The sequence below is a fragment of the Brachyhypopomus gauderio genome, chromosome 10, assembly GCF_052324685.1.
Source record: "Brachyhypopomus gauderio isolate BG-103 chromosome 10, BGAUD_0.2, whole genome shotgun sequence".
NCBI classification, from domain to species: domain Eukaryota; kingdom Metazoa; phylum Chordata; class Actinopteri; order Gymnotiformes; family Hypopomidae; genus Brachyhypopomus; species Brachyhypopomus gauderio.
The window spans coordinates 17876066-17903023 of NC_135220.1; the positions used below are offsets into that span (position 1 = coordinate 17876066).

At 48.4% G+C, this 26958-nt stretch overlaps 1 protein-coding gene across 4 annotated transcripts in view; it reads right to left on the bottom strand.

Moving 5' to 3' along the window:
* The window catches only part of tiam1a (TIAM Rac1 associated GEF 1a), a 48124-nt gene that overhangs the window by 11945 nt on the left and 9221 nt on the right, over positions 1 to 26958 (bottom strand). For 2 of the 4 annotated variants that reach the window (XM_077020116.1, XM_077020117.1), the window contains exons 2-15: positions 18670 to 18781; positions 17306 to 18194; positions 16161 to 16665; positions 14549 to 14721; positions 13482 to 13706; positions 12476 to 12661; positions 9897 to 10043; positions 9431 to 9505; positions 8210 to 8380; positions 6219 to 6323; positions 4949 to 5030; positions 4602 to 4688; positions 2250 to 2465; positions 1436 to 1572 (exon numbers count right to left, since the gene is read on the bottom strand). In XM_077020116.1, the coding sequence (XP_076876231.1) occupies positions 1436 to 1572; positions 2250 to 2465; positions 4602 to 4688; positions 4949 to 5030; positions 6219 to 6323; positions 8210 to 8380; positions 9431 to 9505; positions 9897 to 10043; positions 12476 to 12661; positions 13482 to 13706; positions 14549 to 14721; positions 16161 to 16665; positions 17306 to 18184 (2988 nt within the window). In that variant the 5' untranslated portion in view covers positions 18185 to 18194; positions 18670 to 18781. Of the gene's footprint in view, positions 1 to 1435; positions 1573 to 2249; positions 2466 to 2814; positions 2997 to 4601; positions 4689 to 4948; positions 5031 to 6218; positions 6324 to 8209; positions 8381 to 9430; positions 9506 to 9896; positions 10044 to 12475; positions 12662 to 13481; positions 13707 to 14548; positions 14722 to 16160; positions 16666 to 17305; positions 18195 to 18669; positions 18782 to 26958 lie in introns of those variants that run through there. The other 2 variants (XM_077020118.1, XM_077020119.1) reach the window with 2 other exon arrangements.

The following is a 26958-nucleotide window of genomic DNA, read 5'->3' on the forward strand; positions in this document are numbered from 1 at the left end:
CAAATCAGACAAGGACAGAGAGAGAGAGAGAGAGAGAGAGAGAGAGAGAGAGAGAGAGAGAGAGAGAGAGAGAGAGGGAGGAAGAAAAAGAAATTGAAGATAAAAGGAGGGAAAGTGAACAGAGGGCAGAAGCTGCTGCAGTGGAATAAAGTGGGAGAAGTAAGTGTGATGTGGCTAAACCCAACGCCAACATTCACAGGTCAACATCAAAGTGGCAGAAAAAGCTCTGGACTCCAGGGTTCTACACAGGCAGATGAGACAAAAGCTTAAATCAAGTCTGAAAACAGCCTTTATTGCCTTTTATTATTATTCTTTCCTTGCAACTAAACACAGGAGGCATTGTTCTTCAGATGTGATCTGTGGAATACTGATTAACTGGGAGGAGATGGTTGTCAGTTCTGAGCGCAGGTTTGGGAAATCAAGCTGACAAGCGTAGCGACTGTAGTCTGGCAACCGTAGACCGTTGACTGTGCCGACACTGCGACACGTCGTTTACGTACTGGGCCTTACTGAACCGGGTTTGATCAAAAATTAGAAAGTGTCCTGGTTCTTTCTCCACTGCACACAAATAGACACATTCTGTCTGCTAACTGTATATAAGATAAGGAAGAAAGATAGGCCTTCATCTAAAATTGTTCCATCAATGGCAGAGTATAATGAGGGAAAATGTAAAAGAGACAGAGTGGGGGAGAGTAGGAGAGATAGAGAGAGAGAGAGAGGGGCAGACAGACAGAGATAGACAGAAAGGGAGAGAGAAACAGGGAAAGAGATAGAATTAGAGAGAGAGAGAGATAGAGACAAAAAGAGGGAGAGAGAAACAGGGAAAGAGATAGAATTGGAGAGAGAGAAATGGATTGACAGAGGGAGAGAGAGAGTATGTGAGACAGAGATAGACAGAAAGAGGGAGAGATTACTACCTGCCTCCAGAGTGTTCAAATTTTTTACCAATCTGACCTCATCATGCATAATGCATCATTATATTTTTTGTGTGTGCGTGTGTGTGTTAAAACCTTCGAGCAAAGTTCTTCAAAATCAAATGCAACTGTATGACTATAAGGATGTGTGGAACAGGAGCAGGCGCTGTTGGCCTTGTGCCAGAGGGGCTGATGGGAAGGGCTGCTTGGTACCTGCAGGTCTCACCTCTTCAATTCAAAAACAAGCATTCAAAAACCAAACCAGTGGCCCAGTGACCAACATGGCAGCGTTCACTAGGGAGAGGCAACTCCTCCAGTCTCCTCCAGCCTGGAAACCGGACGCTTGTGAACGCTACACCGTCTGGCCCTCAACACCACCGTGCACTTTCATCACATCATACTGTTACGATCAAGGTGGGTCTCTCTGGCTGTAGTGACATCCAAACGCGTCCTCGTTAACCCGAGAGCACCTGTCCTGTGCCTGAAGCAGGGATGGGTGTTCTCGTCGCCCAGAGCCTCACCTGGTGTGCGGGCACGCCGTCCACCTCCACCCCTACACCATCCACCGCATCGCGGGGGGCTACAGTGGTTCTTTCGTCCACGCCCTCGTGGTTCGGACTCTCCAGCGCCAAGCCAGCGGCCTCGTCAAGAATGTCCTCTAGGGGGAGCAAGAGACAGCGTCAGGTGAGGAGAAAGGAAGAGAGAGAGAGAGAGAGAGAGAGAGAGAGAGAGAGGAATAACACGAGCAAATTAATTGCGGTCTCATTTTTCAGAACCTCTATAATACACCACGTATTAAAGGTGACAGCGGTCACAACCGAGAGCTCTACAACTCAAGTAAATCTTCAGTTAAAAGTACAGCCTAATAAATGCCCTCTAATCCCCACAGGCAGCCGAATATAATACACCACCCCACCGAAGTCGAACGCACGGCCAGAACTGAACGAACCGAGCAGAAATGAAGTTCGATGACTTTCAACAGTCCTCTGAAGGGACAGCAAGCCCAAATGGAAGCTTTGTCCTCCGCAGACATTTAAAAGCTGCAGCCTCGGGTAAAGCCATTATGTCATACGCTCAGGCTGCGGGCGGTGTAGAATGGCATTAACATCCTTTTGACTTCAGCACTACAAACGCTGTATATTGTCTTGCATTTTCTCTTCTCCAAGGCATCCGATTCAGACCACACAGGGTTTTATATAATCTGACGTTTTGGAGGCATGTGTGCAAGGTGTACGTAAGAGTGTTTACATTTCTAGAGTGGGGAGGGTGTGTGTGTGTGTGTGTGTGTGTGTGTGTGTGTGTGTGTGTGTGTGTGTGTGTGTGTGTCGTGTGCACCTTGGCTCTGGGAGAAGACGTCAGTGCAGAGGTCACGTGGCGTGTCCGAGCGGCGGGGGGGTCGGGGCGGACACCGCAGGGGTGTGTGGGCTTCCGGGAGCCTGCTGATGGTGAGGGTGAGGGAGGGCAAGGAGAAAGCGGAGCGCAGGTCTGACAGCTGCAACACACTCGCCGCCTTACCGCTCAGCTGGAGGATCTCATCTCCCACTTGCAGACCTAGGCCACACGCACACACACACACACACACACACACACACACACACACACACACACACACACACACACACACACACACACACACACACACACACACACTTACATATATTGACTTTGTGGAGATGCCTTTGCATAGTATTGAATGAACATCAAATAATGCAAAATAACTTATTTAATAACTTGCCAATATTTCATAAACTTTAACCTAACTCCAGTTCTTTAAATATGGGCTACCTTTAAGTAATAATTATGAAAAAAATAAAAAATGTGTTTTTCAATCATACACACAAAAGTATTCTTTTTACAACTATATACAAAATATATATAAAAATACTGTGAAATCACACACATGCACAAGAGCTCTTTGATGATGGGGAGCTCTCAGCATTTGCCATAGTTAAAGAATAAAACCGACGGCTTAAAACAGGTCCAAAAAGATCTACCAGGAGAAGAGAGCAAGAGACGAAGAGAAGCAGGTGTGCACCTCCTCCCCCACCGGACTCTCGTTCTCTTCATTATCAATTAGCTCTATATAAGCTGCACAATTAGCAGGTGATTAGCTCAATAACGCTCGTTAGGCAGGACTGCTGCTGTAATTGATCACTGGTGTTCGTAGCCAGCCCCAGCAGAGCAGCGAGGAGCCCTCCTCCCCTCTCTGGACTGCACTCGCACATCTCGCAGCCGTCGGTGCAGATGTGGACACGGAGGCCATGAGGACGGGGCTTTAGTAGACCTGCTACCCAACAAATGTGCTTCAGCTGCACAAAAGGGGCACGTTCTGCTTATGACAGTAATTCAAATGACCTTTCTTCCTGTTCAGTGGGCAGATGCAAAAAAATTCTACACACACTCTTATGCAGGCATGCCCTGAGGTCTGACCCAGTTGCATGCGGAGTGAAACGTCGGCCGTGGCGCTGCCTCGTGATTGGATGGCTCAGCTAGGCCCCCCTTGGCTGCAGAGCCATGATAAACACTGGAGTGATGTCATCAAAGACAGCCGCCAGCGCTGCATTACCAAGCTGGCCTCTTTTAGGAACACCCCCCCCCCCCCCCTTCACTACACACACACACACACACACACACACACACACACAGGGGGTGGACACACGCCACAGACATACACTCTCATGCTCCCCATTCATCTCAGCCTGTGCATGGCATTAATTTGGGCTGCTCTACAGTGAGTGTGGAAAAAGGCTTTTGTTCTCCTGGAGAAGACACCGTCCGCTTGGCTTTGCATTTACTGGCCTGGTTACTCACCCATTCTAGCCAGGAGCACTTTTTCTACTCCAGTACTGGCATGAGGTGCTTTGGATAACATGACTAGCCCAGCACACACACACACACACACACACACACACACACACACACACACACACACACACACACACACACACACACACACACACACACACACACACACACACACACACACACACACACACACACACACACTTACTCTTTTCTACATTTATAACATCCCAGGTACAAATGTACATTTTCCAGATTATCATGATTATCAGAATTTTGTTCTTTGTTGGAAATAATGAATTCTTCTGGTTCCGCTTTATTCAACCCTGGCATTAATACTCATCTCTATGCATCGCCTGGGGTTTGAAATCAGGGTGCGAAGTGGGACACGGAGGTCAGATGGAAGAGGAGCACTAGACAGATTTGATTGGCTACTTGGCACAGCTTGGCTAGCACTGAAGAGTGGGTTTAATTTCCTTCATTGACTAATACCAGCTTTTTTAAACGCATTCCCCTCCAGCACGGTGCAGATTTGGTTTAGGAAGTTACGTCTCAAACAACATGATATTCCCCTCAGCAAAGTGGCGAGATAAGTCACTTTACTGGAACGGGAGGGTCCTTTTAAAACGGCCCTGTCATTGTACCTGCAACTTCACGTCAATGACGTCTTGACCCTTCAGACAGCTGTTCTAAGCTATTGACAATAATCCTAACCCTCCTCTGGTGGGTTTAGATAGACTTTGTTCATTAAAGCCTCAGAAAGAAGGCTCCAAACACCACCTGGATAAAAGCACATGAGGTATGCAGTGTTCATGACTCAGCACGTCTGAGGTCGTCCGATGGACGCCTGAGTTCTGGCCTGCCGGGTGGAGGTGAACATCTTACCTTTAATGAAGGCCAAGCCTCCGGGCTTCACGTGGGTGACATGAAGCAGCTGAGTACGGTTCCCATCCACCACATCCACAGAGAACCCTGGAGAGGAGAGAAGAGGGGAGGAGGGAGGAGAGGAGAGGAGAGGAGAGGAGAGGGGAGGGGAGGAGGGAGGAGAGGAGAGGAGAGAAGAGGGGAGGAGGGAGGAGAGGAGAGGAGAGGGGAGGGGAGGAGAGGGGAGGGGAGGGAAGGAGAAGGGAAAATTTAGTTGTTACTTTTCTGATACAATCAGGAATAAACAAGCTGTTATATTTTATGCATGAGAGAGAAATATTAGGATAAAAATAGCAAGAGAATCTTACCATAACCAATGGTACAGGACTCATCTCTGTCAAACTGGATGACTTTGGTTGTTTTGGTGCAAATTTCAATCTCTTTGTAGAGCTTTGTAGAGAGGGAGATGTATATGTTTACAATCATTCTGATCTAAAGAACCAATCCAGAAATGTCAAAGAAAGTGCTGCAACCCCCACCCACTCTGGTAGCCTCTGTGATGTGTGTACTGGCTAAATAATAATCCGGTTACCCTCAAGTGAGTCAAATAAATAAAACTGAGCTTTGATAATTTCATGGAAATGAGGAAGGGCAGAGAGAAAGATAGAGAGAGAGAGAGAGAGAGAGAGAGAGAGAGAGAGAGAGAGAGAGAGAGTGAAAGAGTGAAAGAGTGACAGAATGAGCAAGGGAAAGAGAGAAAGTGAAAGAGTGATAGAAAATGGAAGGGAGAGAGAGAAAGTGAAAGTGACAGAAAATAGAATAGAGAGAATGTGAAAAAGTGATAGAAAGAGAGAGTGAGAATGCAAGAGCACAAAATTGGTCTGTGAAATTAATTGTAACCTCCAAAGAACTTCCTCTAAACAACAGCTAAGGACATTAGCATTCTGATATTCCAGAGGCTGGAGAATATCTAAACCTGAACGAGGAAGGGAATTTCCATGCAGTTGATTCTGCAGTATACATAATTCATAGAGTGGTTTATATATGCAGCAGTCTCATCTGGGGACAGTTCACAGTCTATATCACAGACATATGCCCAGATCTTTGCATGGTTCAGCCCAGAACATCAGTGTACCATGCACACCTGATGGGGGCTTTAAAACTTTAAAATGCTCCTTGGGGTGGGTGATATGATATGTTATCATTATCACAATAAACTATGCCATAATATTCTATTGGTAAGGTAAGATTGGATGGTAAGTCACTATTATTTAAAAATATATATATATTTTTACTAGTATTGCAATTTTTCTTTTGTTACATCATTAGATTCTATTACTATTTTCTTCTTCTTATTCTTCTTTTTCTATTTTTGTGTGTTCCAATGTATTAGCAAACCTAAATGTAAAAATTAAACATCATGATATGAAATTTCATTTCATGATAATACCAACTCTTCATCATCCATTATCATGATAATACTAACCCAATCCTGCAACTGCCCCACAACTGGCCTGGGTGCCATGGTAACCATATCCCTCAGTTCTGGGGAGAGCCGAGTTCTAGCGTCAATTGCTTCTGTCTGCAGTACGAACATCAGTCCAGTGGTTGTGGACTGAGGCTGTTGGTGAAACTCACCAGATCCGAGAGCTCCTCCTCAGGGTTTGGGATGTACGACTGCACCTGGTGGTCCACCTGAAACTTCAGACGCATGTAGTGCTTGGAAGGATCCAGGTTGTGTGTCTGCGGGATGACAAGCAGGAGAAAAAGTTACGGATACAGAATCCAGACGGCAGCTGATGACAGCAGACCAATAGCAGAAGAGCTAATCTGGTTTAGCCGTGTTGATTGGTTCAAGGTCTGCTGTGGGTACTCAGACCTCCTGTACTGGTCATTTTGCTACTGGGCTGGGGAACTGCCCACAGAGCACTCACAGGTTAACTTACTTGCATAAGGCATGCAATTGTATACATTTACCACTCGGTGGCGATGTATTGCTCAATCTTCAGTAATGTCCCAGCTGGGATCCAAGCTGACACCTTTTGTGATTTCCAGCTTGCATACATAACTGGGCATTTATAATTTTTCGAAATTGTTATATAAATTTCTGGCCTTTAAAATACACTTTTCAGTACTCGGTAAGCATGAAAACTCCAAAAATATCCCTCTGTAAATTGCAGGTATAAATTTTAATAAGCACGTCGCATTTCCCATACTGTATTCCATTACGTTATTTGACAGAAATGGGTCTGTACATCAGCCTCTCTACATAACTTATTTAGAGATCCATTTCCACAGCCACACACGTTTTGACGCATTTGCATTCACACAAACCCAGACTCATCAGGGAGAATTAGGCTCGAGAGGAATCTCACTGCAGTCTGTGTGCAGTCGTGTGTGTGAGCACAGCAGCCGCTGTGCTCAGAGTGGCCCTGAGCATGCCCAGGCTCACAAGGGTAAAGAAAAGGACACTGAAGATGTTATTTGGGTCTTTTAGATTAACCACTGAAGCAAAAGGCAAAGCTTGAGTTGATTTCATTGCGACTGAATGCATCAGGGTGAATTGTTGAAAAATACATTCCCAAGACATTATCATCATGCTTTTCTCCTGGTGTTAGATCATTTGGCGGCACATGTCTTTTCGGGACGGCTGCTAATCACAGGGACAGGCCCTCACACCAGCAGAACGCCGTCCGCTAGGGTCTGGCAGACCGGGACATTTTTTTTTCAGCTCATTGTTCAGGTTAGGTTCCCTGACCTCTGGACTGAGTACTGATTGGCTCAGACTGACATCGATCACCATGGCAAAAGGCAATCAAATGCAGAATTTCTTTTCTATTGTTGTGTTCAGGTTGTGGGACGACGACACAGAGATCTGCCGCTGTTACTGGTATGGGTACACACAGCAGAGAGGATTATCTGATGCCTAGATTAGGATTATAGCCTACCATCAGAGTCAAAAGGGCAGAGAGAATATTTGGCTTCTTTCAAGAAATTACAGGCCATAGAGCAGTTTTCCAAAAGCTTCACAGTGAATAGAGTCTCAGAGAACCATAAGAGAGAATGCTTTGAACTCTCATGCACACTGTGATAATCTGGGCTATAGTCAACACTACGCAAAGATGATGGTTTTGCCTGTCATGGTGAGAAGTGAAGAGATTTAATTCAGCATACACTTTGGGCTTCATTTTTTGAAAGAGGTCAGCATTCACGCTGTAAGCATGCATAACTCAGTGAATTCACTTAATATGGAAACAGTAAGAGTATTTATTGTATATGGAGAAGGTTATAATTGAGCTTCTGTTTGTGAAAGCATAAGAGGAATTCAGAGTTTCAAAAGATAGTTGGGAAATGTAAAGTGAAGGAAACAGAGTGTAGCAAGCATGAGTGAATATGCTGCTTTGGGTTTCGAGGAGACATTGCCAATTCCCAGAATGCTGTGCATTACCTGGTCTCCTTCAGGGCCTGTCTGACTCGAGATTAGTGTGTGTGTGTGTGTGTGTGTGTGTATGTGTGTGTGTGTGTGTGTGTATGTGTGTGTGTGTGTGTGTGTGTATGTGTGTGTGTGTGTGTGTGTGTATGTGTGTGTGTGTGTGTGTGTGTGTGTGTGTGTGTGTGCGCGCGCGCACCTTGCACACTGCCTCCAGTGCCTCGGCGGTCGTCTCTCCTGGCTGTATGATAGCTAGCACAGGTTTATCGTTGGGCAGTGTTAGCCATGATGGCGTGAGGTAATGTGGAAGCCAGACCTCACTGTCCGTGTGAGCCTGAGGAAGGCTTTTCACAGACTCGGCCTGCTCTCTCTGAAAGAGCAGCACAGAGCCATCAGTGTGGAGTCAACAGATAAAATTAAACAGAACAGTTCCATAATGGTAAACCCGATGCAGTGACTATAATAACCATCCAAAACAGTGTCCATCATCATTTAAGGACCGCATGCCAAACTCTTAAGTGTTACGCCCACACTCTTTTAATGGACACATTATTTAATCTTATTGCAATTAAACAAGGTTGTCGAAATCGATACTGCAGAGAAACATCAAGCAAGCGGCCGTGTCCGATTCTATCTAATCCGTGGGATCTAATTAACTTGGCATGCAATCGGATCGCTTTTGGTCCCTCGGAGGTGCTGAGCAGGTCCGAGGCCCGTCCCCTTGGGCACCTGATTGATGTGGGTGGAGGTCCGACTGACAGGATGGGGCAGGCGTGGGTGGAGCACGCTGCCCTGGGACCTGCTGCTGTGGGGTTTGTCAGCAGGACTGGCCTGCTGTCAGAGGCAGCATGCTGCCTAAGCACCGATAGCTTATCCTCCACTATCGGGTGACAGCCAGTCCACCCCCCTCTACCCCCAATCTACCCCCACCCTCCGCTCAGAAATCTGGACGGTGGGACACCACTGATGGTGGTCTGGTTGTGGAATGAGATGAGTATCCCACACATGCATTTAGTGGGGGTTCGATATATATTTGTGCGCGCGCACACACACACACAAACACACACACACTTCATCCACAAAATACGCAGCATCTGTCTCGTCTCCAGGCCTGCTATAATGGATGGGTCTGATGAGACGTCTGTCCCAGGAGACCCCCCACAGCACAGCCCAGTGATCCGTACCTCAGCTGGGGAGGAGCCAGACAGGAGACCCACTCTCCCTGTCTCACCATCCCAGATTCTGTGGGGGTTTTTACCTAAAAATGTTTTCTTATAAGTAAATTTGTCATTTAGGATGACCTAATTCATTACAGCAGTTCTCCTCGATTGGCACTCATATCCCCAGCCTTCCCCTGTGTCTAAAATGTCGTCCTGTGTTGTTGCTACAGGTTGTGAAGTCCTGGTGTGTAATGCCTCACCGAGCACTCCATGCTGGAGTCTTCAAACATGCTCTCCAGGTTTTTTTTCACTGGTTCCTCTCCGTCCACAAACACCTGGAAGAGAGACAAAGGTCATTCATCTTGTGCTGATCTGATCACCCAGCCATTAGAGAGCTGGAACCCTGCCATGATTAGAACACGTGGTTCAACCAAACTAACATTTTCTTATACGTGAGATTGCTGATTGATGGTAAATTAAGGCTGCACTGAAACAGTCGATGTAATACGGAGTGTGCGGTACAAATTGAGACATTTAGTTTGACCAAAATAATTGCAAAAAAAAGATCAGATCAACCGAAAGATCAATTAAAGAAAGATACCACCGAGGACAAAGTGGTGACAGATTAGTATAGATGACATAGATGGCTGGGCTTCCAGCCCCAGTAAGGAGTGGAGTGAGGTCACTGAGGGGAGTGAGCTTATTGAGGGGAGTGAGGACCCAGACCTGATTGATGCTCGGTCTGCTTTTGCTCTTTTTCTTGGAGGTAGTGTCCAGACCCCACAGCGAGGAGAATCTGCTCTTGCGCTTGCTGGATGAGCGAGACAAGGCCTGCGTCCTCCTCCGAACTCCACTCTCCATTCTCGCTGCAACCTGCAAACACACACACAGACACGTTGATGCCTTAAAAGCTGTTAACATGTTTCCTTGTGGAGCAAAAACATGTCAGGAATGCGTCCAGCCCTCAAATGGATCAAAACCTGAAGATTAATGATCAATACCAACCCCCCAACCTCATTAACCTCTCAACCTCCCCTCACCAACCCCCCAACTTCATCAACCTCACCTCACCAACCCCCCAACTTCATCAACCTCCCCTCACCAACCCCCCAACTTCATCAACCTCCCCTCACCAACCCCCTAACCTCTCAACCTCCCCTCACCAACCCCCCAACCTCATCAACCTCCCCTCACCAACCCCCCAACTTCATCAACCTCACCTCACCAACCCCCCATCCTCACCAACCCCCCAACCTCCCCTCACCAACCCCCCAACCTCATCAACCTCCCAACCTCCCCTCACCAACCCCCCAACCTCTCAACCTCCCCTCACCAACCCCCCAACCTCATCAACCTCCCCTCACCAACCCCCCAACCTCATCAACCTCCCCTCACCAACCCCCCAACTTCATCAACCTCACCTCACCAACCCCCCATCCTCACCAACCCCCCAACCTCCCCTCACCAACCCCCCATCCTCACCAACCCCCCAACCTCATCAACCTCCCCTCACCAACCCCCCATCCTCATCAACCTCCCAACCTCATCAACTTCACCTCATCAACCCCATCCTCATCAACCTCATCAACCTCCCCTCACCAACCCCCCAACCTCATCAACCTCCCCTCACCAACCCCCCAACTTCATCAACCTCACCTCACCAACCCCCCAACCTCCCCTCACCAACCCCCCATCCTCACCAACCCCCCAACCTCATCAACCTCCCCTCACCAACCCCCCATCCTCATCAACCTCCCAACCTCATCAACTTCACCTCATCAACCCCATCCTCATCAACCTCATCAACCTCCTCTCACCAACCCCCCAACCTCATCGACCTCATCAACCTCATCAACCTCCCATCCTCATCAACCTCCCAACCTCATCAACCTCACCTCATCAACCCCCATCCTCATCAACCTTCCAACCTCCCCTCACCAACCCCCCAACCTCCCAACCTCAACCTCATCAACCTCCCCTCACCAACCCCCCAACCTCATCAACCTCCCCTCACCAACCCCCCAACCTCATCGACCTCATCAACCTCATCAACCTCCCCTCACCAATCCCCCAACCTCATCAACCTCCCCTCACCAACCCCCCAACCTCATCAACCTCCCCTCACCAACCCTCCAATCTCATCAACCCCCAAATGTCCCCTCACCAACTCCCCAACCTCACCAAACCCCCAGCCTCCCCTCATCATTTCCCCAACCACCAATGATTGCTTTTCTCAAATAGCCCTCCCTGCATGTGTCAGACGAGCAGGAGCACTTATGTAAGGAGAGGGGACTTCTGCACTACATATACAGGTCACAGCATGAATACGCACAACGCCATGCATTACACCGGCCCTCTAGGGCTTAGGCTGACAGATGATGGGTGGGGTGTTTCTACAGGGTTTCGTGCCAGGACAGAGGCTCTAAGGCAGGACATGGAAAGCTGGAGTCCTTCAGCATGGGGAGAGGGTTTAAACACTGCAGATCCCTAGAGAAGCACGTAGGCACTCCCAACACGTGTCTGCTGAGCATCTCTGAGGAAGGACTGTGGCTGAACAGTGAAAGAAATATCATTTCAGCTAAACAGGGAGTACTATCCACTGGTTTTTCACAACAGAGAGAGAAAGAGAGAGAGAGAGAGAGAGAGAGAGAGAGAGAGAGAGAGAGAGAGAGAGAGAAAGAAACATATGAGTTATTTAAAACAAAGAAATGCCACGCCACTTTAATCTTCCTAAATGCTTACAAAGCATGCAAGGGAAAAAGATCCCTACAGGGCACAGCACATCAAACCAATTACTGATCGGCTACTGGAGCTCTGTTGATGAAAATGCTCGCTCTCTCTCTCTGCTTTTTCTGTGTTTCTCTTTCTGTGTTTCTCTCTCTCTCTCTCTCTCATTCTCTGCGATCTTTAAACCCTTTCAGGCTGGGAAGTGGTGGTGCTGGAACCCTGGTGCGACCCCTCCAGTCTCTCTCTTAACTAATGGACTGTTTTGCCTGAGACGGACTATTTCCACATCATGTCTTTCTGCGCATTCCGCATTCTGTAGTGCCGTAGGTTTTAAGAGCCGGGTGAGTGAGGACCCTGCCCTCTGGCCAGCCTGCTTGCAAACCTTTAGTCACATTTACTGATTAATGAGAGAGTGTGACGTCAGGACCCTTCAATGCTTAAGTGGTGAACGCACGATGCGGAATTCCTGCTCTTTTGTAAGATGGAACACTGATCAAAGTTACACACACTGTTGAAGGGCAAATTGTATGCGTATGTGTATGTGAGGTGAAATAGATTGTGTGTGTGCACGTTTGTACCAGCGCGTGGAAGGAGGAGACGGAGAAGATGCCCAGGCGGCCCATGGCCACCTTGGTGGGGCGAGAGGCGAAGGCCAGGAGGCGCTTGGGGTTGGGAAGCTCGCCGCCCTGCAGGCTGGACAGGTAACAGCGGAAACGGAACAGGTCCATGTGGAACTGCTCCAGGTTCTGCTCCCACAGGAAGATCTGAAGACAGAAAATCCAAAGAGAAAGAGATCAGATACAGATTAATCCACAAGAGTAAAACTAGAAAAAAAAAAAGATGTGGGCAGGCTGCAGAATCACACATGGCTTCTGCTTTTACCATTTATGAGCTCTGAGCAACTCTCTCACAAACGATCACAAAAAACATTCCAGCTATTAAAAGACCTCCAGTCAGCCACAGCTTACAGAACCCAAGACTGGACACACTGGAACCACCACAACCCTGCTCATGACTATTTGGGCTTCAAGGAAACTGAACAGAAGGGACAGGAGATGCTGAAAAGCGGGGTGGCCTGGCTAGTGTGGCCTAAGGCTCACTATGGGTGAGCGTAACCACCCTCCGTCTTCTCGCGAGCTCCAGGAAAGTGTCAAGCAGCTCCTGCAAAAGTCTTAGCTCATGGCCCAGCTCACCCCAGTGTTTCTATGGTGTGCACGGTGCGTGGCATTCTTGGAATAGCGCTACAGACAAAGCAAAAATGCCTGAAAGTACAATGTCACAAAGGGCAAAATGGAACATTCTGCTCAAGACCGTAGCAGTGATTTTCACGGTATGTTTGAGTTTGGAAATGTGAAACATCGCAAACAGTAGCATGCTTCATTACACTTTTGACTCAAGCAAACGCGGCCCCTCAGGAGACAGAAACAGCGTGAGAAATCACAAACCACAAATGGCAAACCTGTACTATAGAATGCAGCCGTACGGGCACCCTAACTCCTCTCTGAACATGCTCTGGCTTGGGCCCATAGTGAACGTGGTAGAAGGTCCGTGGCTCTGAAGCTCGGGATGCCCTGTTCCACATACCTGGTCCAGGATGGTCTTCCTCTTCCTGGTGTCGGTGACAGAGGCCAGCTGCATGTCTCCCATCTTCTTCATCTTCTCGTCCATGTCTATCTTCTGCTCCAGCTTCTTGATCTCGGAGCGCAGGAAGCGCACGGTGTCGTCGCGGTGGTGCTGTCGGGCCACGGCGGCAGCGCACGCCGAGTGGATCGCTGTGATCCAGTTCTCCAGCTCCGTCTGCCCTGACGTCTGACACACACCAAGAGAAGCACCGTGCTCACACCAGGAACGGAGGAAGCAAGATTCTTTGAGTCCACTTCATTTTCTTATGATCAGACTTGTGGGTTTAAATCAATTTCAAGGGTGAACAGGATAAAATATGCCAAAACTCACAAACATGCAAACATGAAATGAAAAGGTGAGATTGTATGTGCTAAAATTTTAAGGAAATATTAAGATGAATATCAAGTATAAAAATAACCTAGTCCTGCCAGTCTAAACATAAAACCAACCCAGTCCTGCCAGTATAACCATGTCTGTATCCAAGAACAAACAGACTCTCCACGAGTCATGGCATAGCATGTGTTAAACTCACGACCATTTGCAAACCATCAGAACACTGCAGCTATATGGCAGTGAGAGGTTGACCCTCTCTATCCAAGTCAACATTATGCAGAAGTAACAATGACAGCAACTGCAATATTGATATTTATGAGGAAAGTTGCTAAATGTTAAACTCAGATCTGACGAGGTAACCTTTAAAAATGGCATCTGAATGATACAGATCACATGCAGCTAAATGTCAGAGAGACATACAGATTTCCTGTATTAGAATAAGTCATACTCAAATGTGACCAAATGCATTTGCTTGTCACATATTCTTACCATTTACCTGATAAACCTGTAAATTAAAAAATAATGACAGATGTAGCTGACAAAAAGAGATCTCAAGCAATCTCACAGAAGCAGAGGTTGTACAGAAGCAGAGGTTGTGCTATAGAGGTTGTATGAAGACAGAGTTTGTACTGTAAAGGTTGTACTGCATACTGTAAAGATTGTACTGTAAAGGTTGAACTGTGTACTGTCCTCACCTGGAACAGAAAAGCGTCTCCCACAGAGTTACTGAGGCAGAAGACAAAGTCCTTCTTGGGGTGTTCTGGAACTGCTTGGACGATGCTGTTCTCCGCCCACACAGCGTGTTTGGGAATACTGTTGTGATCAATTCCGGAGCGTCCGTCAGTCTCGTAGAAGAACAGAGTGCATCCTGGAAAAGAAAAAGGGTGCAACTTTGTTGGGAGTTTGTTAGGGGAAAAAACAGACTGCAGGGCACAATCTACACCTACATCTATGGCATTTGGCAGAAGCCCTTATCCAGAGCGACTTACATTTTTATACAAGTGAGCAATTGAGGGTTAGGGCCTTGCTCAGGGGCACCTCAGTCATGGCCTCAGGTCTGGGAATCGAACCTGCGACCCTCCGGCCACAAGACCAGTTCCCTAACCGCCAGGCCATGACTGCCCCAATAACGCACACAATAACGTCATGCTAAGGGTCATCAGGAGTATGCTAGTCCATGCTTTGTGTTGGCCAATGCATCCAATAAACTCGACCAACTCAGAAATGGTGTTGCATGAAATTACCCCGCAGTAGAATATTAGTTTAGCATTATGTCAGTTGCCAGTAGCTAGATGAACCTCTCGTGCCACGTTCATTTGACCACTGAAATCCACAGGTACACGACTTATGCAGTTGGAAGAGACTTTGCAATAAACAGCAAGGTTGTGACAACCTTCAGCATGGATCAGTCTCCCTTGAAAAAATAAATAGGAATCTAAAAGGAAGTGTAGAGAGATTGGTCTCCACCACACCATGGCGGGGCAAAGCAAAGGGTGCTTCCTGGAACAAGAGAGGCCATGATGTGAAGGTGCAAAGTTGACTGGAATTAGCTTTAACCACCAGCACAAGCACCGCAGAGAACGCCTCTGATTCATTTGATTATATTCCTTGTGTGAAGGACAGAATGGGAGTTCACTGGGGCTATTTTTAGTGCATTTCCTGAGATAATGAATGAGAGGTATTCAATCTGGTGTATGAAATTAGATTTGATTTAATCAAGTTCAAGGGGGAAGATACAGGTCAAAACAGCAGAATCAAAGCTTTGGAAGGTAATATGAGCTGCTGATATGATTAGTTGGTGAGGTAAGGAAAAACCCCACAGGTGCACAGGTTGCTTTTCTGTCTTTCCAACCGGAGGGCGTAGTTAGGGAATCTCTGTGGAATGCTGTTGCCCCCGGCGAGCAGCGTGCACTCTGGGAACGGGGCGAAACTGCTGCCGCCTTACGTTACCTGTGCAGATCCACGGAGCCAACACAAGGCCCGACTTCTGAAGCCTAAAATTGATTACTGTGTCCCGCGCATTTGAAAATCGCCTGAGGCAAATCAGGACAACAACTGGCTTGTGTTACAAAAATGTAAAGAGACATATTCATGAAGGTTACCACCACACCTGGACTGGAGATAAGACAACTAATAACTATTAAGCTACACAGGTATGCAGTATAGAATGACGCATTTAAAATGACAGAGCTAAGGATTTCACAGAATCATTCCTTAGTACAAGGTAAGCTGGATGAGCAGACATGCAGGATGTGACGGGGTTGCGCGAGCTAGCAGGAACTGATCCGAGATCAGCCGCCCTCTCACCTTTCAGTGACACCCAATAGCGCTTCCACTTGCGTCTGTTTGCAGGCTCCACCTTCTTGTTCTTCTTGTGCACCAGGAAGTTCTTGACGGCCAGCACGCCAGCCTTGCGTACCGTGCCCTGCGCCAGGCCCAGGAGAGCGTCCGAGCGGTAGGCGGAGCTCGCCGTACCGCTGCTCCTCTCGTCGCTGGCGGCCGAGCCCGCCTCCTCCAGGCTTTCTCGCGTCTGCCGTGAGCTCTGCTCCAGCTCCTGACGGAAGTTCTCGTACACGTCCTGCTCGCCGGGCTCCGCCCTCCGCCCCGCCTCTCCCTGCCCCCTGGCCCCGCCCACACCGCCGTTGCTACTGCTGCCGCTGTCGCTGCCGGCGAACATGCTGCTGCTGGCCTCGGAGTACACGGAGAAGGAGGCGGACATGGCCTTGCAGCGCCGTGAGGGAGGCTCCGTCTCCAGCGCCACCCCATCGATGCCGCTGTCGCCGAACTCGCTCCCCTCGCCAGCAGTGATGTCCTGTGTAACACACAGAACAGGTCAGTTTGGCGTGGAAGAGCGCTAGCAGGGGAAGCTACACAACGTTATTTTTTCGTACAGTATTGGGTTATCAAACTGGCTCCAGATAAAATACCATGTACTCCAGGTGGTTTGAAAGGCAGCAACAGAAAAAAACAAAAAAAAACAGTTTACCAGATGCCAAACTCTTCGCATAACGGCGCATGCCGCACTGAACTCGCTGTAAGAGCTATATGATTACAAAGCTCATTATCATTACAAGGGCACTGGGTGTTTCAAAAGATAAATCATTGGATTCTTTTTTGATCATTAAACCCCACCAGTGATGAGTGAGAAACAGCAAAGCTCTGTGGAAGTGGTGAAGAGAAAACATCTAGTTTCTCATCGTTGTTCTCCCTCTTTCTCTTTGATCCAGCGTTGAGGAGGAGACTTCTGTCTCTTTGTTGTCATGGTAATATGAAAGGATGAGTTGTTTACCTGCCTACAACAGTGGAAAGTGTCTAGACAACGCTATCACACCTCACTGTTCAGAGAACTTGACGTGCAGTCCGTGACTAGATCCTAAATACCACGGATGAGTTGCGGTAAAGGGTGGCTGATCATGAAGAGAGGTGAAGTGCTGTATTCTTTAGATACTTACATGTGAGGTTTGAGCACGCCGTCCCTGCATGCCAGAGCACATCGCCCCCTGGTGGCTCGGACGACCTTCAGAGAGGCAGTGAGAGCGGCGACAGGGCAGGGTGTACGCTCCGTACACTCCACCATCTTCTTCTCCTGGAGACAGTAGGTCATCGTTCGCCTCGCCCCCCAAGGTCCGGTCGACGTCCCGCCCGTACTTGTATCGGTTCCGTGATCCCCGGAACCCACTGCCCCTCGCTCCGCAAAGCTCGTCCAGCGAGTTGGCCCTCTCTCCAGACTGACCGTCGCACCCCGCAGGGTAACCACCGTCCTCACGGACCCTACCACGGAGCATCTCCTCCATGCTGGTCAGGTGCTCCTGGCTCAGATCAGACAGCGAGAACTCCAGCGAGTCCTCACGCCACATGTCCGCCGACTTGGACCGCTTCTGCCTCAAGCTGCCACCGCCATCGGCCGGGAGCCCGCCCGTCTGCTGCAGCAGGAGGGTCTCCTCGGCCGCCTCCAGCGTCTCTTCCTCATCCTCCTCCTCCTCGCCGCCGCCCACCACCGTGTCCCCGTCGTCGTTCGCGCCAGGCGTCGGCACGGCCGGCTCCCTCGCGTGCTCGAGGAGGGAGGTGGGCCGCACACCCATCGACGCTCGCTCGGCCCTGCCGGGTACACCCACCTCGCGGAAGACCTCCGCTCCGTTCTGGGCCAGAGAGTGCGGTATGCTGGGTGTACTGCTGGAGCGGGGGCCCGTCTTGCCCGAGGCGGTACGGCGCAGACGGCGGGGCTGCTTGCTGGGCAGGCGGAGCGAGCGGGACACGTGCTTCCGCGACAGGTGGGCCTGCACTTCCACCCGCAGGGCGTGGTCTCCATTTTGGCTGTCCACGTTCCCCATAGCTTAGCGTCTGGAACAGAGGAGAAACGGAGCGTGGTGGTTGTTTATTTATCACTACAGCCGACACTAAAAGGAACATCCTGTTCGTACTGCTGAGTTGTCTTCAGTGACGCATCAGATCTGAACAACCAGCAAATCTCACACTCCCCACCCAGCTAGCCGACAACACGCCAAATTACTTTGGGTTCCCATTCAGAGGGAATGTTTCTAAGACCCACATTTAAGAAACACTGAGGAAAAGTGCCTGCTGAGAAGAAAATGGTACTGACACACACACACACACACACACACACACCCACATATATCCCTGTGGCTTATTGCTTTTCACATTAAAACTGTAATTGGAAGGTCAGTTTCTGCATGACAGCGCCTCTCTCGCTAAGAGGTACAGTTGTGACAGCCGTGGACGGGTTTCCGTTTTTAGAGACTGGAACCTTATTCACAGCTCATGTGTGCCAGCTGTGTGTTGATGTGTTAGGCAGTACCTGAAGGGGAATGCTGACATCACTGGCATATCCACCGAGACACGTCTGACACGCACAGCCCAGGAAGATGCTGGATGGGGCAGGGGGGCAATAGCAGGCTAATGGAGCAGGCCTGTGAATTAAAGAAGACACTGATCTAAATCTCTAAATAAGGACCAAAGAGAAAACAGCAAAAGTGTTTACTGCTAAAATGGTGCAGGGGGAACACAAGATGAGCTGTGTGCCTTGGTGAAAGATGAGAACATAGCTGGCCCGAGGTAACGTGTTGAGGACATAAACTCACATGATTATACATACACACACACACACACACACACACACACACACACACACACACACACACACACAATGCACAAAAGCTTAGGAACACCTAAAAGTCCTATACAACACCTAAAAATATCTCAGACGGTAAGTAAAAAAAAAAACAACTACCTACTAAGTAATTCATAGCTGAGGACCACAGCAGATCATCAGTAATATTTAAGCAAAACTAAATTATATGTCTCAATGCCAAACTGACCTAATTTCCTCCTCTAATTTAATTCCGGGTAGGTTTTTTTTTTGTTGTTTTTTGGGGGATTCTCATTTTCAAGCACTAAGCCTGAGAAACGAAGGATGATGGGAAACTAGCCACACAGTTTTTGTGTATTACTGCCTCATCCTTGAGAAGCACAGCATCTCTGCTCCACTAACCCAGAGAGACAGGAAGAAGCAGACAGTCAGCGTGCACGCCCAGCACAGGGGAGGCTGGCTAGTCCTGGTGTGCTGCGTGTCGTTTGCTGTGATGTGTGTGTACTCAGTCAACTGAAGCAATATTATGATTGGAGAACTTGAGCTCTCCCAAACAAACGCTGCCATGTTCACATGTGAACAGAGTAGTCTGGCCTGGCCCACTGTAGTGTCCTGTAGAAGTCATTCTTTTGGAACTGGACATGAGCTTATTTGAATTCATAGACGTTGTCTACGTGGTGAACAATGTTTCCCATGGAAGCAGTACAGCTCAGAGGATGTGTGTGTGTGTGTGTGTGTGTGTGTGTGTGTGTGTGTGTGTGTGTGTGTGTGTGTGTGTGTGTGTGTGTGTGTGCGTGTGTGTGTGCGTGTGTGTGCGCGTGTGTGTGCACGTGTGTGTGTGTGTGTGTGTGTGTGTGTGAGGGTCAGAGGAGACAGAGTGGTCAGTCGTCTGGATCACGTCCTGTTCCTCTGACCTCAGCAATTCTAATCACTGATCACACTGTTGGACAGGATGGCAGGAAAAGAATGGAAGATAGAGAAAGAGAGAGAAAGTGTGAGAAAAAAAGAGACAGAGGAAAAGAGAGTATGAGAAATAGAAAGAGAGAGAACGTGTGAGAAAAGAGAAATACACAGAGGTGTAATTTATTACTCAGTACAGTGAGGGTTTAATGATTACAAAAGAGAATGGACGAAAGAAAAGAGACTGTGTGTGTGTGTGTGTGTGTGTGTGTGTGTGTGTGTGTGTGTGTGTGTGCGCGTGTGTTCATACTACAGCTCCATGAGGGGGTAAAGGCGTCTGTTGGGTTTGTAATCCATGACAATGAATGAGCATGTGAACTAAAAGAAAGAATCTCCGCACTGTAATGCTTGGCCCTGTTGCAGTGTGTATGTAAACTGGAACTGGACCCATGTTTCTCCTCCTGGTACTGGTCCTCCTCACCCGCGTCATCCCCATCACCCCCCGTCATTTCCTCTACATGGTCCTCTTCCTTTCTCGCAGTCTCTCTTGTCTGTCACAACAGCTGGAGGAAACTCCACCACAAAAGGTTACTACAGAGGCGAGGACCTCACCCCAGGGCCAGAGGCCGCCAACCGAGGCGCTCGCCGCTTTAGGACAGTAATTCCTTCTCAAGGGTAAAAATCATCTTCCTGTCCCCTTCTGTTGTTCTAGCGTAGCTGTATCTCTGTGAAACATGGGGCCCCGACCATTTCACGAATACATTTCAGGAAGTGGACCGTGCTGGTCTATCAGGGTCAATGTTACATCATACGGGACGAGATACCCGTAGCTCCGGCAAGTTTGTCTCGTTTCGGTCTAGCTGTGTCAGTGACACGCTGAGGCCAGAAACCTCATGCACTGGTGATGCAGGACACAGTTATCGAATCTGTCTGTCTTCCATCTGTCTCTCTCTTCTCTCGCTGATCTCCTTCACGCAGGAGACAGCTGTGTGATCCTGGCACGACTAAACAACAGTGAGCTGCTACAAATCACACCCTGCTGCCGGACAGCATAACACAGATTCATCTCAACACAGCCACCTAGCACAAATGCATCTCAACACAGCCACCTAGCACAGACGCAGCTCAACACAGCCGCTTAGCACAGATGCATCTCAACACATACACCTAGCACAGATTCATCTCAACACAGCCACCTAGCACAGACGCAACTCAACACAGCTGCTTAGCACAGACGCAACTCAACACAGCTGCTTAGCACAGACGCATCTCAACACAGCCACCTAGCACATATACATCTCAACACAGCCGCCAAACACAGATGCATCTCAACACAGCCACTTAGCACAGATGCATCTCAACACAGCCGCTTAGCACAGATGTATCTCAACACAGCCACCTAGCACAGATACATCTCAACACAGCTGCCAAACACAGATGCATCTCAACACAGCCACCAAACACAGATGCATCTCAACACAGCCGCTTAGCACAGATGCATCTCAACACAGCCACCGAGCACAGATGTATCTCAACACAGCCGCTTAGCACAGATGCATCTCAACACAGCCGCCAAGCACAGATGCATCTCAACACAGCCACCTAGCACAGATAGATCTCAACACAGCCACCGAGCACAGATGCATCTCAACACAGCCACCTAGCACAGATACATCTCAACACAGCCACCTAGCACATATACATATCAACACAGCCGCCAAACACAGATGCATCTCAACACAGCCACTTAGCACAGATGCATCTCAACACAGCCGCTTAGCACAGATGCATCTCAACACAGCCACCTAGCACAGATACATCTCAACACAGCTGACTAACACAAACAACTGCAATGCAAACGAACACAAATACTTACGGCTTACTGTATACCTTGGTACCACTGGATAGTTTCTGTGTAATATGATATTTTCTCATTATACATAGATATTATGGTAAGATGGTGTAGCAGCCTCTTAGACTGTAGGAAGCATTTGGGGAGCAGAACCCAGGACACGGGGGCACGCAGGCATGATGAAAGGGGTGTGGGAGTCAGTGCCATCTTTTAACACTGAACATGGCAGTTAAGTAGGGCAACGTGAGGGAGGAGAGAGAGGGAGAAATAGAGAGAGAGAGAGAGAGAGAGAGAGAGAGAGAGAGAGAGAGAGAGAGAGAGAGAGAGAGAGAGAGAGAGAGAGAGAGAGAGAGCGGGTGTCTGTAAAACTTTAATCACAGACACTTAGTAGGATACCACCTCCTCCTCAGTGTGGAGGATGTACTGGCCTGCAGTCTGTTATTAACACACACACACACACACACACACACACACACACACACACACACACACACACACACACACACACACACACACACACACACACACACACACACACACACACACACACACACACAGAGACAGCTCAACATGGGTATGCATACACACCCCACATGCACAAGCCCTCATCACAAACACACATACACACCTCTTACAGAAAAGCACTTGGCCTAGACTAAAAGTGATCAAGCACTGGATCAGCATTCATTGCCAACCATGCAGACAAAATGAACCCACCCAGACCCACCCGGACCCACCCAGACCCACCCAAGCCCACCCGGACCCTCCTTATGCAACACACTAGCCTTGATGAATGCATTCAGGGTTATAAAAAACCATCATCATGCAGAACCATACAGCTCATGACCTAAACTCACCGCCTAAACTCACAGCCTTTGCTCCATCTGTAAAACTCCACCCAACCCTCTACACCTCTTTCTTTGTCTCTCTGTCTTCCCTTCAGAGGGACACTGTGATCCCCCTCATCTGCACATTTGGCAGTGTGAATCTGCAAGGTTTGGAGAGAAAGAGAGAGAAGGATAATGGGATAATGGACCTGAATGACTTCAGCACACACCCCCATCTACCACAACTATACCCACTCCACCCCTGTGTGAGAAGAACGTGTGGAGTGACGTGGAGGAGATCGGAGACGAGCTCATCCCTGCTTCTCTCCACGACCCCATAGGAGAGGTCACCACTTCACCTTCAACCCCTTCTGGCTCCCCATTGCTCCCCATCACACCAACTTCACGTCTCACGGACACTCCACCTCTGACCTCACAACAGCACAGCCCTTAAACAAAATACAGAGCCCCGCCAGTCAACTCATTTCCTCAACTGTTTCCCCAACATCCTCCACACTGCCTCCACCCCTCTGAATGTGGAGAAATCAATGTGCCGACAATATCCCAGGCCATAAATCATTTAGACAGGTATCTTACTAGCTGGGAGGTATTGGGGGGGGGGGGGGGTCACAGTCATTATAATTCCTTCTTTTTCGGGAATATGCAGCTCTTACAGGGAGGTTAAGACCAATGAGGGTGAGTAGGAGACAGGTGGACGGTAGGAGAGAAAACCTCCTAGACAGACAAGGCAGGAACAGCTGTGGGGGAAATTTACAGTCAGCGGAGGCAGGGGGTGGGGTTTTTTTTTTTTTTTTTTTTGGGGGGGGGGGGGGGTGGGGGGTACTGGGGGGAGGGGCCAGGGAGGGAGAAGGGCATATTCTCTCTCCTACGCCAGGTTCCATTAGTCAGGTGCTTAGTCTTTGGTTTTGGTTTGAGTGGAGCCCCGGGCAAGGCGGGCTGTTAGAGAACTCCCCTGAGCCCGTCACGAAAGCAGAGAGTGAGGCGGGAAAAACAGACAGAGTGAAAGAGAGAGACTGAAAGAGAGACAGACAGACAGAGAGGAAAAGACAGAAAAGGCAGAGTGCAAGGAGTTCTATTGTTCTCTCAGCTGGAGTCTGTAATTCCACATGCACTCTGCCTGCTCCTATTAGTCTAATTGAGAGCAGAGACAAAGAGGGCAACCCGATCAGCACAGAGTGTGCAGTGCAGATGACTGCTGAGTCACCCTCTCCTCAGACTCCTCTTCTCAGACTCCTCTCCTCAGAGTCTCCTCAGACTCCTCTCCTCAGAGTCTCCTCAGACTCCTCTCCTCAGACTCCTCTCCTCAGACTCCTCTCCTCAGAGTCTCCTCAGACTCTTTGCTGCCACGCTGCTCCAGCCATGCTAGGCTAACAGGGTCTGGTCAACCGATGTGAATTCTGGCTGGTTCTCCCTTCACTTTTGCTCTTGTGGAGAACAATATTGCCACAAACACCTTATGCCAAGTCATTTTGTGAGGAATACTGAGGAGAATGTGAAGATTTCTATGTGCCAGACACATTTAGCATTCTATCACATCCACAATAACAATATTTAAATTCATCAACATTGTATGCATAATAATGAATAATAATTAAATGAATCTAAAATAGTTTGAAATGAAACACAAAATTCAATGAGACATTTTGGTTTCCAAATCTACAAATATCATATTACTTTTTCATTAGGCTGCCTGACAGGAATCCTGAAAACTAAAACAAACCTGCCGCTCCTAGCACATTTCCTCAACCTCACGCATCATTCATCATTTCAGCTACCTTACACACACACACACATACACACACGCACACACACACTCGGGATTCCCAGGTATCAGGTTCTAACAGCTTCTGTTGTATCTTCTTCCCTCAGCTCTGTTCAACAAGGCTGTCTCTTTTGTTTGCGGAAGGCTGGATAGGTACAAGTGTTGTCTGGTAAACCCCCCAGACCTGTCTGGACAGGAGAAGACATGTTCCTTCACCTCTCACCTGCTCTACCCAAAATGCTGCCCCAACCCCATGTGGAAGATCAGGACTGAAAACACAGCTCATGCAAAGAGAGTGATCTAAAAGCAGATGGCATTACTAACACGGCAGGTGAAAATGCAGACAACTGAAAACAACATCCTGCCTGCCTGGGTGCCTTCCTGTGTTCCTACAGCAGAGGTGATCCCGAGTGTGGAGAAGGCAGTGGTGGTCCGAGACCGCAAAGTGGGGCGTGGGGAGGACCGCATCCCCCCACTGTTTTACATCAGACCCACCGTTACCTCAAAGCTTCCCACATTCCTCACTAGATTCCTGCCTGGAGGGAGTGGCTGTGTGTGGAGGGGATAGATGGGGTAGCGAGGTCATTGTTCTCTGGAAAGCTCAGCTTAACATGCTGAAAAACCTACGACAGATAGGAAAAAAAGGGGCGGGAGAAAAGTGGAGCACAGAAGAGGGTGGGAGAGAGGGAGAGAGAAAGGGGGAGAAGGGGGAAGAAAGAGAGAAAGGGGGGAGATATGTTGGTGACAAGTTGGGTCTTGGTTGATTCAAGAGTAGCTTATCAGCACAAGTTCCCATATATTTCCCTGGTTTCATTTCTCCTTTTCAAACCTCACTGCTAGATAACAAGAGGCTTCCAACATGGCATGACCACAAGATGGTCACCTGAATGAATGGGAATGATGTTTGGACAAAAGAAGAACACACTGGTAGGCTCAGTGTGACTCACACAAACGTACAAACCAGTTTGATCAGATCACCAGCAGGGCAGAAGATTGCACGTTATAATGGACACCAGCAGAATCCCAGCCAAGTCAGGAACCCACCATTTAAAAACACAGCATGGCTGTAGTGGAATAAATATTTGAAAATCCCCAGTTACGATAGATGACGGAGTTATGACGAATAGTTAAGGTATGTGTCATTATTGAAGCTCTTTCTTTGGAATGTCAAACGTTCACATCACAGCGTCTTCCAGTTCCATGTGGGCGGTGCTGACAGGAAGATGGGCTCCAGGACCTGGAAATATTTGCTGTCTGTTAATTCTAGTTAAAGGAGCATGCTTCACATGTGACTGTCTGTCACTGCTAGCCTTGCTCTACACCCACGCAGCCCTCCATCACCCTCTGATGTCAGGAGCGATGACCACTAGACCACTATGTCATTCCAGCCTGATCCTGGGTCAGTTCCAGCCAGTCCGTACAATTGCATTCGACAGGACGCACGGACTCGATTGGTCTCGATTAGTCATATTCTCTCCACAAGACCTAGGCCTCACACCGTTTAAAGGTATGGAGACACCAGACCCATCACATTTGTTTGAGTTGTGAAGACTTCGTGTTTTACTGTTCTTTCTGTGTTTTTAGTGCTGGGATTATTGTATGTTAAACTGCATGTTCCTGCTCTCCACATAAACCCTTCTTAGAAGTAGGAAAAGCCCTCCGTTTCCACACCAACGCCACAGGCAGCCAATGAGTCTGCTTCTAGGAGATCCATCAAGCCTGCTGGGGTTAAAGGGGTAAATCTGAAAGACGAGACAGTACATTAGACGGCTCCTATATCCCACTACTGATCCCCTCCTGGTTTTGATATGTTTAATTAGTCTAACCTGGCTGCATCTGTTTTTAGGGTCAGTGGTCTGTGTGCCTGCCTGTATTCTGAATTTATTTTGGGCTTTTCAAACGGACCATCGCGTTCTCTGTAGAAAGGCGCTTGTGAAGCCGGAGGCTCATCTAATGTCCTTCCCTGGATGTCTGCCATCACCTTTTTGCATGTTGATTTTAATTCAAATTATGCTTTATTGCTCCCGACTGTAAATCATCCTCTCTCAAAATGTGCCAAATTACACAGTTTAATGTAATGTGCAAATCATTCAACGTCCCCAGTAATGCCCTGCAAACAGCACTGAATGTGACTAGTCAATCAAATGCATGTCTGAAACAGAGGGACACACACTCAGTTCCAGCCCGAGCAGCGGTTACCTGGATACCAACGGTGAAGCAGGGGGATAAATGGTGTGAGAATGAGGCTAATTTCAGCGCTGTGTTTTGGGGTGCAGATGGGAATGATGGAGGGATGGATGGAGGGATGACATGCAGCAGGAGGGGGGAGGGGTTCACAGATGGATCCTCTGGCTGCTTAGAGAGGAGGAAGAGTTTGGCTGAGGGAACTTATCATTAACACTCCCACTGACACGCCTGAACAAAGGCCTGCACACACACGCCTACACACACACACACACACACACACACACACACACACACACACACACACACACACACACACACACACACACACACACACAGATTACAAAAGCAAGCAAGAGAAGTAGAGCTATACACTCTAATGTGGGGGACAGTCTACGTTCTGAAGGATTTCTACAGGATTTAGATCTTTTCTCCCCATATTTACACGCGCC